This window comes from Choloepus didactylus, chromosome 3 (genome assembly GCF_015220235.1).
Source record: "Choloepus didactylus isolate mChoDid1 chromosome 3, mChoDid1.pri, whole genome shotgun sequence".
Taxonomy (NCBI): Eukaryota; Metazoa; Chordata; class Mammalia; order Pilosa; family Megalonychidae; genus Choloepus; species Choloepus didactylus.
The window spans coordinates 670,119-685,132 of NC_051309.1; the positions used below are offsets into that span (position 1 = coordinate 670,119).

At 53.2% G+C, this 15,014-nt stretch overlaps 1 protein-coding gene across 5 annotated transcripts in view; it reads left to right on the forward strand.

Annotated features, from left to right (window-relative positions):
* PCGF3 (polycomb group ring finger 3) overlaps positions 1-15,014 on the forward strand; it is a 118,249-nt gene that overhangs the window by 96,490 nt on the left and 6,745 nt on the right. For all 5 annotated transcript variants that reach the window (XM_037829222.1, XM_037829220.1, XM_037829223.1 and 2 more), the window contains 2 exons: positions 12,537-12,674; positions 14,788-14,868. In XM_037829222.1, coding sequence (XP_037685150.1) covers positions 12,537-12,674; positions 14,788-14,868 — 219 coding nt within the window. The remainder of the gene's footprint in view (positions 1-12,536; positions 12,675-14,787; positions 14,869-15,014) is intronic.

Sequence of the window (15,014 nt, forward strand, 5' to 3'; positions counted from 1 at the left end):
AATTGAACGGGCAAGCGAGGCCCAGTCTTGTGGGAGGCAATAGTCCATGGCGAGATCCTGTAGTATTTGGGAAGCGTATGGGCTACCTAACCCGTCCTCCTTGACGGCCTTGCGAAGCTGCTTGATAGTATCTGAGTCAATGGGATACCAGTCGTACGGTTTCTGTGGGGTGGGGGCAAGGTTAAGAGGAAAGCAGTGAAAAGCACGAGAGAAAGGAGGACGCGCTTGCAGAGGGCCTGGCACGGGAGTGGGGGTAGGGGGAGCGTTGCCCCAAGGGTTGCCTTGAGGTGTAGAAGGCAGCCAGGGGTTGTTAGTCGGCAGGGTGGGAGGAACGGCGGCAGCTGCCGGTAGCGGCTCCGAGGGGGAGCTCGCTGGAGGGGGAGGCGGGAGTGGGAGGCCCCAAGCGTCGCAAGATGGCGGCGCGGTGGGTGTGGCTAAGACACAAGATGGTGGATCAGCCCCGCCCTGTGAAAGGGCGGGGTTCAAGGCATAAGATGGTGGACTAGCTCCGCCCTGTGGAAGGGCGGGGTAAAGCGCATGCGGTTTCCGGCCCAGCTTAGGGCTGATGTCATCGCCGGAGCATTTCCTCCCCTCGATGGAAGAAGAAGGAGGAAGTTCGCCATCTTGGCGTGGCGCAGTGTTATTTTGCTTTTTGGGAGTCACCTCGAGCGCGTTGTTAATCTGCTCGACTAAGGACTCCGTGTCCGAGTCATGATTTGAATTAGTATCGCTATCTGAGTCTGTTGGCTGGGTTGATAGGGCCTCTTTGGATTTAACGGGGCCTCTATCAGGGGGGAGGGAGCCTTGAAGGCAGGAGCGGATGGTTATTAAGGTGGGGAGCAAGCCGGGAGGGAAACACTTGCTCTCATGTTCCATGGCGTTGCTGACTCGATCAATAAGGCGATCATAAGTAACAGGGTCCCAAAGATGGCAAGTGGTGAGCCATGGGTTAAAGGGCAGCAGGAGATCCCAGTATATCTGCAGCTGCCGGACAGACACTTTACAGCGATGCGTGTCCAGGAGACCCGCTAGAGCACGAACTTGAGGTGCCTGACATGTAGATATACGATTACCCATAGCTGAGGGGAGAGGAGGGGGAGTTGTTCCTGAGCCGGGCCGGCCCGGCTGGCGGGGAGGAGAAGGAGGAGTTGCTTACCGAGCAGAGAGAATGAGATAAACTGTGGCTGCAAGGCCGAAGGAGACGGCGAGAGCAGAAAGCAGTGCCCTTTGGCAACGAGAGCAGTCAGGGGGGGGCGGTTGCAAAGAGGCACACGGTGCCAAATGAGGAAAGAAAGATACAAAGAACTACAGCAAAGTAATGGAGGGGAAGAGGGAGAGTGTTAGGAGGAACGGGGGTTATAGAAGTGCGCATACAAGAGGACGAAGAGAGCGTGGGGGAAGGGAGGAGTTCCTACTAGATGAAGAGAGCGTGGGGGAAGGGAGGAGTTCCTACTGGATGAAGAGAGCGTGGGGGAAGGGAGGAGCGGCTTCGGAGCAAGGAACCTCACACGGCTCCGGAAGCGGCGAGGGAGAGGCGGCCCTTACCTTGCAGGCGAGGAAATGGGAAGCTGGAGAGGCGTCCGGGCGAGCGGGTGACCTGCCAAACTGTCGTGTGGAGACGTTCCTCACACGGGGCACCAGTTGCGGTCGGGGTTACTGCTTCTAGGGGGAGTGGCGGCCGGTAGCCGAGCCCTCAGCTCTCGGGGCTGCTTAAAGGGTACCGGCGGCGGGGGCTCTTTCCCGGAGGCGAGGGCGAGGCGGAGGACGTGGCCAAGGTCCTCGGCGAGAGGCGTGCAAGGTGTGGAGGGCGGCGATAAGGACAAAAAACACTCTTCATCCAGTAGGAGTATGCGCCAAAGAGATTTATTCAGGGGTGATTACAGGTTATATAGGCTGGTAAGAGGGGCAGGGCTGGAAAGGAGGTGAAGTAGCCTAAAATGGCAATAATGAAGGGAGAGGGGCTAGGATTGGTTCTGAGAGGACGCAGGAGCCGTTGCAGCGGGCGGGGGGTTGTTCTGGCCACAGTGCATGCGCGCTGGCGGTGGCAGGAGTGGCCTTGGCACCAGGGAGTGAGTGGGTAAGATAAGGAAGTGGGGAAAGGGCAGTTGGGAGAAAGGCGGTTTCCTCCGGCAAGCCTCCCCTGCCAGTGGCATTTTGGGTGAGGAAAAGGGAGCTGCCTTGACCTCGCTCCTCAGGCTCGGGGGGGCTGCAGAGGGCACTCACGCCCGTACCTACTACCCTCCCCAGGGGGTGATCAGGTCCCCTGGCCCAGGCCTGGCAAGCCGAGGTACAAGCTCAGACACCCGCATGATCCAGCTGATCCAATGGTGCTGGAAGTGTCAGTGGCAAATAGAGATGCTGTCTGGAGCCTTTGGCAGGTCCCTATAGGAGAATCACAGCGTACACCTTGGGGATTTTGTAGAAAATGTACACCATTCTCTGCAGATAACTACTCATTTTGAGAAACAGCTTTTGGTCTGCTACTGAGCATTGTCTGACCCACAAAGCCGTAAAGTTGGGCGTGCACAGCATCACTCCATCATAAAATGGAAATAGTATATATGAGATAGGGCCTGAGTGGGTGCTGAAGGCACAAGTTACGTGAGGAAGTGGCCCAAATGCCCATGGCCCCCACTCCTCCTACCTTACCTTCTCCTTCCCAGCCCACAGCTATGGCATCTTGGGGAGTTCCTTACAATCAGTTGACTCAGGAAGAGAAAACTCGGGCCTGGTTTACAGATGGTTCTGCACGATATGCAGGCACCACCCGAAAGTGGACAGCTGCAGCACTGCAGCCCCTTTCTGGGACGTCCCTAAAGGACAGTGGTGAGGGGAAATCCCCCCAGTGGGCAGAACTTCGAGCAGTGCACCTGGTTGTTCACTTTGCTTGGAAGGAGAACTGGCCAGAGGTGCGTCTGTATACTGATTCCTGGGCTGTTGCTAATGGTTTGGCTGGATGGTCAGGGACTTGGAAGGGACATGATTGGAAGATTGGTGACAAAGAAGTCTGGGGAAAAGGTATGTGGATAGACCTTTCTGAGTTGGCAAAAAACATTAAGATATTTGTGTCCCATGTGAGTACTCACCAGTGGGTGACTTCAGCAGAGGAAGATTTTAATAACCAAGTGGATAAAATGACCCGTTTGGTGGATACCAATCAGCCTCTTTCCCCAGCCACTCCTGTCATTGCCCAATGGGCTCATGAACAAAGTGGTCATGGTGGTAAGGATGGAGGTTATGCATGGGCTCAGCAACATGGACTTCCACTCACCAAGGCCAACTTGGCCACAGCCACTGCTGAGTGTCCAATCTGCCAGCAGCAGAGACCCACACTCAGTCCTCGATATGGCACAATACCCCAAGGTGATCAGCCTGCTACCTGGTGGCAGGTAGATTACATTGGACCACTTCCATCATGGAAGGGGCAGCAATTTGTTCTCACTGGAATAGACGCATACTCTGGATATGGGTTTGCCGTCCCTGCACAACATGCTTCTTCCAAAACTACCATCTTTGGACTTACAGAATGCCTCATCCACCGTCATGGTATTCCACACAGCATTGCTTCGGACCAAGGAACCCACTTCACAGCAAATGAAGTGAGGCAATGGGCACATGCTCATGGAATTCTGTGGTCTTACCATGTTCCCCATCATCCAGAGGCAGCTGGGTTGATAGAACTGTGGAATGGCCTTTTGAAGACAATTATGGTGCCAGCTGTGTGGCAATACCTTGCATAGCTGGGTATTTAGAGCTAAATCCGAATCCACTCTATGATACTGTTTCTCCCATAGCCAGGATTCATGGGTCCAGGAATCAAGGGGTGGAAACAGAAGTGGCACCACTCACCATCACTCCGAGTGATCCACTAGGGAAATTTTTGCTTCCTGTCCCTGCAACCTTAAGCTCTGCTGGTCTATAGGTCTTAGTTCCAAAAGGAGGAGTGCTCCCACCAGGAGACACAACAGTAATCCCATTGAACTGGAAACTGAGACTGCCTCCTGGCCACTCTGGGTTCCTCAAGCCTCTGAGTCAACAGGCAAGGAAGGGAGTGTTGGGTCCTGATAATCAAGGGGAACTTGGGCTGCTACTGCACAGTGGAGGTGTGGAAAATATGCCTGGAAGACAGATACCTAGCGTGTCTCCGAGCTCTCCCATGTCTTGTGATTAAAGTCAATGGGAAATAGAAGTCAATCCAGGCAGGACTACCAATGGCTTGGCCCCCCGAGGAGTGGAGGTTTGCGTCACTCCTCCAGGCAGAGAACCACGTCCAGCTGCGGGGCTGCCTGAAGGCAGTGGAACATGAGTGAGTAGTGGAAGTAGGTGGCTGTAAATACCCGCTAGGACCACATGCCCAGTTGCAGGGACAGCGGCACCGTAATTTTTATCAGTATTTCTTCCTTATTTTGTTACAGATGTGTTTGTGTGTATGGCAAGTATCCTTTGTTTTCTCCCTTATTCCTTTCTCATAAAATGTAAGATGTGTTAATAGTTGACTGTATTCAAGTTACAGGAGCTGAAGAAGAGTGAGCATCCCCACGGGCTTTGCATCCTCTGCTGGGGAAAGGGCTGGTGCCTTCCCGCTCTGCACAGGACAGAGGTGATGTGTTAGCAGAAGTGCACTTTGTCAGTGCCATTCTCTTGTGCACAGGACGGAGGTGTTGTTAGCAGAAGCACACTTTGTGCCTTTCGGCTGTGCACAGGACGGAGGGTTGTGTTAGCAGAAGTGTGCTTTGTCGGTGCCATTCCTTGGAGACGAGTGTGGTTTGAGGCCCTGGGTGTGCCTGCCGGGTTGACGGGGGTCGACTCTGATGGTTGGGTTTATGAGTCTTTTTGGCTCACCTTGATCTGGGCGTTTCTGTGGGGGATCTTGTAGGTGTCATTGGCATCTGCAGTAGGCTGACTTTTAAGTAGAGGTGGGCATTTATATGCAGACCTTAAGAGCAGAACCCAGGGCTCCCCAGACACCCTTGCCAGTGCTGGTTATTCCCAGGCCTTGTCACCGCTGTCCGCAGGGAGTGTGAAGCAGTGCTGCCTCTCTCATTTTCCATTTCTCTGTGTCAGGTGGGGTTGAACATCCCTTAAAGGGTTCATTGTTTTCTTGGTGCCTTCGTTTATGAATCTTCCTTGTCCGTTTTTGGGTTAGGTGGTTTGTCGTTTTCTTAAATTGAAGGACTTGCTTGTGCTTTGTTGTTATTCCACGTACAGATCTGCTCTGCCTCTCTGTGGCTGTTGGCTTTCTCCCCGACACCACCTCACTCAGCGTTTTCCAGTTCTAAATAGTGAAATTTATCAGTATTTTCCTTTGTGTCTTAAGAAGTTTTTCCCTACTCCAAAGTCATAAATATGTCTCCTGTGTTTACTTTTAAAAGGTGTAAAGCTTTGCTTCTCACAATTAGGTGTGAGCGGCCTGGCGTTGGTTTCCGTGCCCGGTGCTGAGGCGGCGGGGGCTGCGCTCGGTCCGCGTCCTCTCGTGCTCCGCCCAGGCCCTGCCTGCGGTGCCGCCCCGCCCGCGCAGCTCTCCTCGCGCGCTCAGTCTGCCTCTGCGGCCCGGCAGTCGTCGTCTCTCCTTGTCCGCAAGGGATCCACTCAGTTGCAATTATTTATTTTGCTGTTAACATCTTGATTTCGGACAGGACGAGGGCCCCTGGTTTTTCTTCCTCAGAATTGTCTTGACTTGCTCTTCCAAGTCAGTTTTTAAAATCAGCTTGCCGAAGTCCCTGAACAGTCTAGAGTTTTTGTTAGAAAAACATTAAATAAATTAATTTATTTATTTTCGGAAGAAATGAGGTCTTGACAAACTTGAGCCTTCCCGTGCTCGCGCAGAATATGTGCATTCACGTGGGTCTTTACTACCGATCCATGCGGTTTCCTGGCTTCCTCCACCAGGGCCCTGTGCGTTTCGGGCACGTTCCTGCGCTCCTCTTGCTGCCCTTGCAGTAGCGCCGTTGTAAAGAGCTGCGTTTACTGACTGTTCGCTGCTGGTCTTTGAGAATGAGTCAGTTTTTGCATGAAGATTTTCTACTCAGGTGTTATGAACTCTCTTCCTAGAGTCGGTCGTCTGACTTCCCGTGGATTTTCTAGCCGTTTCCCTAGCGGCACACTGAGGAGCTGTGCCGGGCACCTGGTACCCGAGAGCTGCCCGGGACGGCTGGGCGCGCGCTGCAGACCGAGGACGGTGGTTGGCGCGGCCGCCCCCGGTCCCGGAGGAGCAGCCCGCGCTGTGGGAGCTGGTTCCCGCGGTGGGGGCTGCGGCCGCCACGCACCCCCTTCTCGCGCCTCTCAGCCGGGTGCGCCCCGCAGGGAAGACGCCCCCGGCCGGCTGTCGGGTTCCCGTCTCCGTCCTCCACCAGGCCAGGGAGGCCGCCCCGAGCGCTCGCCGCCGTCAGTTCAGACTCGGGACCTCGTGGCGGGTGGCGCGGAGCAGAGTCGTCCGGGAAGAGTGTTCCGTCCCTTCCTGTGGAACCGTGAGGCCTCCGGGCCCCTGCCTTTCCTTCCGTGCCCCCGCTTGGGCCAGCGCTTTGTTGGAAGGCTGGGGTGGCGGTGCCTCTGTCCAGGCTTTGCAGGGAAGCTTTCTGACGTTTCCCCGTGAAGCCTGGTGTTTCCCCTCCGTTCCTAGATAAACGGGAGTTTCATCCTGGGTGGGTGTTGAATTCTGTCAGACGCTTTTCCAGCATCTGTCGATGCAGCCGCTTGATTTTTCTCCTTTAAATGCTGATATGATAAATTACATTAATATATTATTCTACAATTAAGCTGTCCTTGCATTCGCTCCTGGGATAAACTGAATTAGATCCTGATTTTATAGATACATTTCTGGATTTGGCTTGCTAGTATCTATTTAGGATTATGTGTATATGTTCCTATGGAGATTTAGCCTACACTTGTGTATTTGTGAACTTTACACAAATCTCATAACTGGGATTATTCCTTCTGTCCCCATTTCCTGTCCTTTGGAAAAGTTTGTATAAGATTGAGATTGTCACATTTTTGAGTGTTTGGCAAAACTGTCTATAAAACCAACAAATCTTGAAGTTTTTTGGGTGGAGAGAGGTAGGTAGATTTCTGTCTACAAATTAGATTTTTTTAATGGTTTTAGCCTTATTCAGACTTTCTTTTTTAGTTCACTTTGGTAAGTTATATTTTTTAGGAAATTTCACTTGGACTTAAGTTTTTAACTTTTTTGGCCTAAGATGGTTCCTAGACTTCTTTTGTTTTTGTTATGTCTTTAGTTATGTCTCTGTATCTATTCCCAAAATCAGTTTTTTGTCTACTGTTTTTTCTTGATCATGCTGTTTTCTGTTAATCATCTCTCTTTATTTCCTTTCTTCTACCCTTTTTAGGTTTACCCTTTTGTTCCTTTTCCAACTCTCGAGTTGGACACTTACATAGTTTCCAACTATACCATTTGCTTTTAAATATTTTTAAATTTTCATTCTGGTTTCCTTTTTGACCCATGGGTTATATTTTAAAGTATGTGTTGAAAATACCAAATAACAAAACTAAAGCTACGGTAATCAAGACACAGTGTGCAGTTGTAAAGGCAGACATGGAGCTAGATCGATGGGACAAATTCTGGAGTCTAGAAAGAAGCACTTACATTTATGGCCAGTTGATTTTCAGCAGAGGTGCCAAGGCTTTTCAGTAAATGGTGCTGGGACAGTTGAGTATCCGTGTGAACAAAAGGTGAGCTCATACCCGTGTTTCATAGCAGACACAGAAAAGCAGCTCAGAATGTAAGAGCTGGAAGTATAACTTTTATGAGAAAAGATAGGAGAAAATCTTTATGACCTTGGGTTCAGCCTGGAAGGTTTGATTTAACACCAAATAATTAATGATCAGTGAAAGAAAAAATTGATAAATTGGACTTTATCAAATTGAAAACTTTTAGACTTCTAGAGGCATCATTAAGAAAATGAAAAGATAAGTCACAGAGTGGGAGAAAATATTGTAAATCATATTTCTGATAAAGGACTTGTATCCAGAATATGTATCTCTTATAACCTAATAATAAGAAGGTAAAAAACCAATTAAGAAATGGGTAAGGGGCTTGAGTAAACGTTTCACCAAAGGAGATATGTGAATGGCTAATAAACATGAAAAGATGTTCGGCATTATTAGTCATTAGGGAAATACAAATTAAACCACAATGGAACACCACACCCACTAGGATGGCTAAAATTTAAAAAGGATAATTGCAAGTGTTGGCAAGGATGTGGGGGAACGGAACCCTTACATGTTGCTGGTGCGAATGGAAAATGGTACAGCCACTTTGCAAAACAGTTTGGCCATTTCCTAAAGAGTTTGATGTTCAGAACCAGCGTTCTGCTAAGCATCTACTGTAGAGAAATACAAGCATATGTCCACACAAAGATTTGTACACAAATGTACAGGTGTAGTCCTCTGGAGGCCTAGCATCTGTCAGCTGGACAGGCAGTGTGCTCTTCCATGCAGTGAAGTACCATTCACCCGTGAGCAGGGATGGACCACTGTGTGGACACACCTCAGTAACACCTGCCACATGCAGGCAGCGAGCAGATGATGAGACGGGAGGCGCTCTTTGGGCTGGTGTGGAAACAGATTCACGGGAAAGGGGCACTGGGAGCCTCTGGCAGTGATGGAGGTGTTCTAAAGCTGGGTCATGGTGATGGCTGCTCAGCTCTGTACGTTCACTAAACGTAATTGAATCGTGTACTGGAAACAAGTGTATGTGTAAACTGTACCTCGAGGAAGCTGTTAAGATTCTGAACTTGTTTCTAATTTAAAGTAGGCAATGCATTTCATATGGCCCAGAGATGCACGTCACGAGACTGCTAAACTGAGAGGTTTCATGCTCTCCTCTGCCGCTGTCCCTCTCTTCCCCGAGCCCCAGTAACTGCTTTGTGACTACTTCCTGTGGCGTTATGCAAATCTGAGGAAAAGCAAGCACATTTTCTTACTTCCCCCTTTCCCTTCCACATAGAGTGCCCCCGAAGGTATCGAATGTATCGTGGCTGCAGCCTGCAGCTTCCTGTCGGCACGGTGGTCCACGGTGCTTCTGGGGGAGAGGTGCACTGCCTGGGCCAGGCTTTCCCCCACACAGGCTGCGGCTCACACCGCACAGGCACTCGCGCACCTGGCTGCGGCTCACACCGCACGGGCACTCGCGCACCTGGCTGCGGCTCACACCGCTCGGTCACTCACGCACCTGGCTGCGGCTCACACCTTACGGGCACTCGTGCACCTGGCTGCGACTCACACCTCACGGGCACTCGTGCACCTGGCTGCGGCTCACACCGCACGACACTCACCTGCCTGGCTGCGGCTCACACACTCGGGCACTCACGCACCTGGCTGCGGCTCACACTGCACTACACTCACATGCCTGGCTGCGGCTCACACCGCACGGGCACTCGCGCACCTGGCTGCGGCTCACACCTCACAGGCACTCGTGCACCTGGCTGCGGCTCACACCTCACAGGCACTCACGCACCTGGCTGCGGCTCACACTGCACTACACTCACATGCCTGGCTGCGGCTCACACGCTCGGGCACTCGTGCACCTGGCTGTGGCTCACACGCTCGGGCACTCACGCACCTGGCTGCGGCTCACACTGCACTACACTCACATGCCTGGCTGCGGCTCACACCGCACAGGCACTCGCGCACCTGGCTGCGGCTCACACCGCATGGGCACTCGTGCACCTGGCTGCGGCTCACACCGCACTACACTCACATGCCTGGCTGCGGTTCACACCGCACGGGCACTCGCTCATCTGGCTGTGGCTCACACCGCTCGGGCACTTGCGCATCTGGCTGCGGCTCACACCGCACGACACTCACCTGCCTGGCTGCGGCTCACACCGCTCGGGCACTTGCGCACCTGGCTGCGGCTCATACCGCACTACACTCACCTGCCTGGCTGCGGCTCACACCGCACGGGCACTCGCGCACCTGGCTGCGGCTCACACCGCACGGGCACTCGCGCACCTGGCTGCGGCTCACACCACTCGGTCACTCACGCACCTGGCTGCGGCTCACACCGCACGGGCACTCGCGCACCTGGCTGCGGCTCACACCACTCGGTCACTCACGCACCTGGCTGCGGCTCACACCGCACGGGCACTCGTGCACCTGGCTGCGGCTCACACCTCACGGGCACTCGTGCACCTGGCTGCGGCTCACACCGCACGACACTCACCTGCCTGGCTGCGGCTCACACCGCTCGGTCACTCGTGCACCTGGCTGCGGCTCACACCTCACAGGCACTCGTGCACCTGGCTGCGGCTCACACGCTCGGGCACTCGTGCACCTGCCTGCAGCTCACACGCTCGGGCACTCACGCACCTGGCTGCGGCTCACACTGCACTACACTCACATGCCTGGCTGCGGCTCACACCGCACAGGCACTCGCGCACCTGGCTGCGGCTCACACCGCACGACACTCACATGCCTGGCTGCGGCTCACACTGCTTGGCACTCGCGCACCTGGCTGCAGCTCACACCGCTTGGACACTCGTGCACCTGGCTGCGGCTCACACCGCACGACACTCACATGCCTGGCTGCACAGCTGTGGTCGGCGTTGGTCATGGTGGAGGAGGGCGGGATCCAGTCATCTGTCATTGACCGAAACTTCGCACCTCACACCAGGGCTGTGGGTTCTGCTGCTTCTTACTGTTCTGCCAGTTTAAGCTGGTTGCTAGGTACATTCAAGTTGAGAAATGTTTCCCATTCTTGGGGAATTTTTTCTTGTTGTCACTGAGTTTTTTTTCTTGAAGTCTGCTTTATCTAATATTAATATGGTAGTAACCGTTCTTTTGTTAATATTTGCCTGATATTTCTATTTTTTAAATATGTATTTTAAAAAATGACACTTTTAACAACATGGAGCTGTATTTTTTAAACAACTCAAATCATAATTACTTTCACTGGCAAGTTATTTTATATGAACTGTGATTACTGGTAAATTTGAGTTTGTTTCTGCTTGATGTACTTACCATTTATAGTTTTTCTATGCTTCCCCCTTTCCTGCCTTTCATTAAATTAGCAAGTTTTCTCTAATCCCTTTTTCCCATACTGGTTTGCAAGTTATTTGTTCTAGTTTGTTTATTTTAGTGGTTACAAAATTTTTGCATGCGTGTTTATATTTTTTAGAAAGCCCAAAGTTAACTTAAGTCCCTCCCCCTCCTCCCCATTGCCCTTGGGCCCGTTCCTCACGCCCTGTCTTCAGCTCCTCTCATCCTGAACTGTGCTTTGTCGTCCTTCTTCTTGTTTCTTGCAAGTCGCTTTATTTTACTCTCGCTCATGAATGAGTCTGGCTCCCTGGGGTGTTCTTCTAGGCTCCTGTCGGCTGCTGGGCGAGGGTCTCCCTCTGGGTTGCTCTTGGGGCGCCCTGAAGCCGGCACGGCGGGTCCGGGTGCCTGTGCCTCTGCATTTCTTTTGTTCCGGAATCTTCCCACTCCTGAATCTGAGGACTTACACCTTTCGTCATTTCGGGGACATCCACGCTCACTGTTCCAGGGCCTGAGGGACTCGTCAGTCTTCATGTCAGAGTGTGCCTGTGTGCATTTCATTGTTTTATTTGGCATCTGTGTCTCTGTACTACTTTTGGATAATTCTCTCAAATTGGTCTTTCAGAAAGTTAATTTTGTCTTCACTTGAGACTAATCTGTGGTTAAGCCATTTATTGTTTTTACTTTCAGTAAGGTCTTTGCTTTTAGAAGTTGTATTTGGTTTTATACCTACCAGTTCTTATTTACAGGGCCCTATATTTTAAGGTCCTTCCTTTATGTCCTTGGTAATTTTAGACATTCATATTTTATTGTTGCACTCTGTTGATTCTTGATCTGAATTTCTTTTGGGCCTGATTTTGCCATGTATTGTGGTTGCTACGAGGAATTGTTTGCTTCTGAGTGCTGCAATTTTTATCACCTTGTGTCCTAAGTGGGGCTTTCTCAGCAGCTTTCCCTTGTGGCTGATGGGGTTGGTTCTCCATGGCACAGTCCCTTTTGCTTCTCCCAGGATCCCCGGGTTATTGTGACCCTAGAGTCACTTGTGGTTAATTTTTCCCACACTCTTATCCGAAGATAACCGTGAACTTCCGAGCACTGAGCCTCTGCCCTGAGAACACGCTTCTCTTCGCTGGTGTTTGCTGCCTCCACGCCGAGCAGCACCGGCCTCTGTGAGGCCTTTCTTGGTGCGTCCATCCGTGCAGATCGATCCTGCCCTGGTTGCCGTCTGTCTGCGTCGTGCGAGCGGAGCTCACACAGGCCTGGGGGCAAACAGCACAGCATCAGAAATAAAGCTCTCGGATTTATTTTAAACTATTATGTGACTGAAGCAATGAACAGCACTGGATTATATTTTATAAAGTGATAAGTGAAGAATAAACAGATTTAAGATAATGTGTATAAAATGATTGAACTGAAATTGTTTTTCTACAGCTTTGAGGTTAAAGCAGGGTTCTGATTTCAAAACAATCAGCCTCCTGAGGTTTGAGTGCCCTGACGGCACCTGGGAGCCCTCCCCGCCCACTCACACACCCTCTCCCCCACAGGTGAGCATCTGCCTGGAGTGCAACAGCAGCAAACTGCGGGGGCTGAAGCGGAAGTGGATCCGCTGCTCCGCCCAGGCCACGGTCTTGCATCTGAAGAAGTTCATTGCCAAAAAGCTTAATCTCTCATCCTTTAATGAGGTAATAGTTGGACCATAGTAGAAAATATAGCAAGTGATTTCTTATTGGCAAAGCGACACTTCTAAAAATTAGGGTTTTGTGGGTTTTTTACAACTTTGTTTAGAGGGTTTAAATCAGAAAAAAAAATCGTCTCTGTTTGCCGGTCCCCAGAGGTGGACTGGAAGCGGCACAGGCTTGGGAGAGGCCGGCCTGAGACCCCGTTCCCCTCTGCTCTCGCCGCCGAGCGGGTGGGCCTGGGAGCAGGCTCGGCTCGGGAGGCCCTGCTGGGGCGGCTCCTGCCGGTCAGAGCCTCCGGGGGGAGAGCCCCCGTCCCTGGAAAGGCTCGCGTCTCTTACTTAAGCAGCGTTTGGGTGCTGCTCACACAGGGAAGAATGACACAGATAAAGTCCCCACTCCCGTAGATGGACAGACGGATGGACGGAAGGATGGAGGATGGAGGGTGGAAAAGATCAGGTAGTGACAGATGCTCAGAGTGAAGTACACCTGGGCCTGGTCGTGTGCGGGGCTGGCGGTGGGTTGAGGTTGCGATGGCACAGCAGCTCGGACGGCATCGGGGAGCCCCTGACGTGCCGCCAGAGGAGCCTGCCGCACAGAAACATGCAAGACAAGGCACCGCGGGCCTCAGCGGGGGGTGTGAGTTTGATGGCATTAAAAGATCCCTCAAGCTGTGTGGAAATGGATTGTTGGGTGCAGAAAAGGAAGCAGGAGAGGCCAGCTGGGGGGTTCGGGGGGGGGGCTATAGCAGGACCCTGGAGAGATGGACCAGGGTGGGGGCAGTGGGAGGGGAGAAGTGGGCACTCGAAGCATGTTTTGCGATGGCCGAGAGGACTGGCTCTAGGGTCTGGATGGGGCAGCTGACAGGAGGGGGGCTGGCATGGCCTCCCCTTACACAGAGGGGCCCCCATCAAGCGGAGAGCCCCCCCCAATCAGCAGAAGGCTCGCTCAGGTGCAACTGCACCCAGCAGCCCAGTGCTGGGGCCCCCAGCACGCAGGTGAACTTCAGGCCCTGGGGGATCCAGAGAGACCCTCAAGGGGAGCTGGGGAGGAGGCCCTCAGCCCCGTCCCACAGTCAGAGGCCAGGAGGTTCCCCGATGGGACGAGGTGTTGCTGGAGCCCACGGAGGAAGCCGAGGCTGGCAGCAGGGCTGAGGGGAGCGGGGCAAGGGGAGGAGTCTCCTGGCCAGGCTTTCGTGGTGGTTTTGGTTTGTTTGCCTTTTTACTGTGAAGGGAAGCATAACAAGAAGACGGTAGCTGGCAAGTGGGTGGTGGGCAGAGGCGGGTGGAAGCGCTGATGCGCGCTGTGGGACATCAGCCTCGGGCCTCGGAGATCTCCGAGGAGAGCTCTGGAGAGGGCTGCGCCGTGGCAGCCCCGGGGCGCGGCCGAGACCCCAGTTTGGAAGGTGGCGGGAGGGCGAGGGCACGTTGCCGGTCTGGCGGCCGCCCCTGCCCCGGCGACGGCTCGGTGCCCCCGGGTGCCGCGGCCCGGGCGCCCTCCCCGCAGATGTCACCTGCCGCGCGCGCAGACACCTGGGGCTCCCGGGCGGGCCGGCGGCTCGGAGGGCGGCGGAGCGTGCGGCCCCTTCGGTGCTGGGGCAGGGACTTGGGGCCCCGGAGGCCCTTGGGACTCGCCCGCAACCCGCGAGTCTGCGTTTCTGCGGGAGGGAAGCTCAGGGAGGCAGGGCCCGGGCGAGCGCCGAGGACGCACAGGCGCCAGTGGAGCGGAGAGCAGGGCCGGGGCGGGTGGGGGGCAGGAGGCGCGGCCTGTGGGGGAGCAGCAGGGCGGCCCCCGCGGCCCGGGCCTTCTGACTTCTTGCCCCGCGGTTGAGGAAGCAACAGCCCCTCTCAGAAACGGTCGAACGCGCTGTGTCCCTGTCTGCTGTGCCAGGGGCTGGTTTGGTGTAGGGCAGTGGCAAATGGATAATTGAACAAAATTGCCATCTAATTTCATTCTTGCACAATTGGGGGAAAATTATTTTGGAGACACTTAGTTTTATTCTTGAAGCTGGTCCAACTGGCACCTGAGTCGTACCTGCCGGGAAGCAGTGGCCAGGGGCCCTGGGGTGTCGGGCGGTGTCGTGGGCCCTCCTTAATCAACGCCTTTCTCCTTCTGTTAGCTGGACATATTATGCAATGAAGAAATCCTCGGCAAGGACCACACGCTCAAATTTGTAGTTGTCACTAGATGGAGATTCAAGGTAAGAAAGATTCAGTTACTCTGTAATAATGAGTTGTATTTTGTTTTCAGAATCTACTACAAATGGCAGCCACTTTCCTTTGCATATTTTAAATCTAAGAACTTTAAAATCATGATTCAGTTATTGATGTATTATGGGGAAAGACA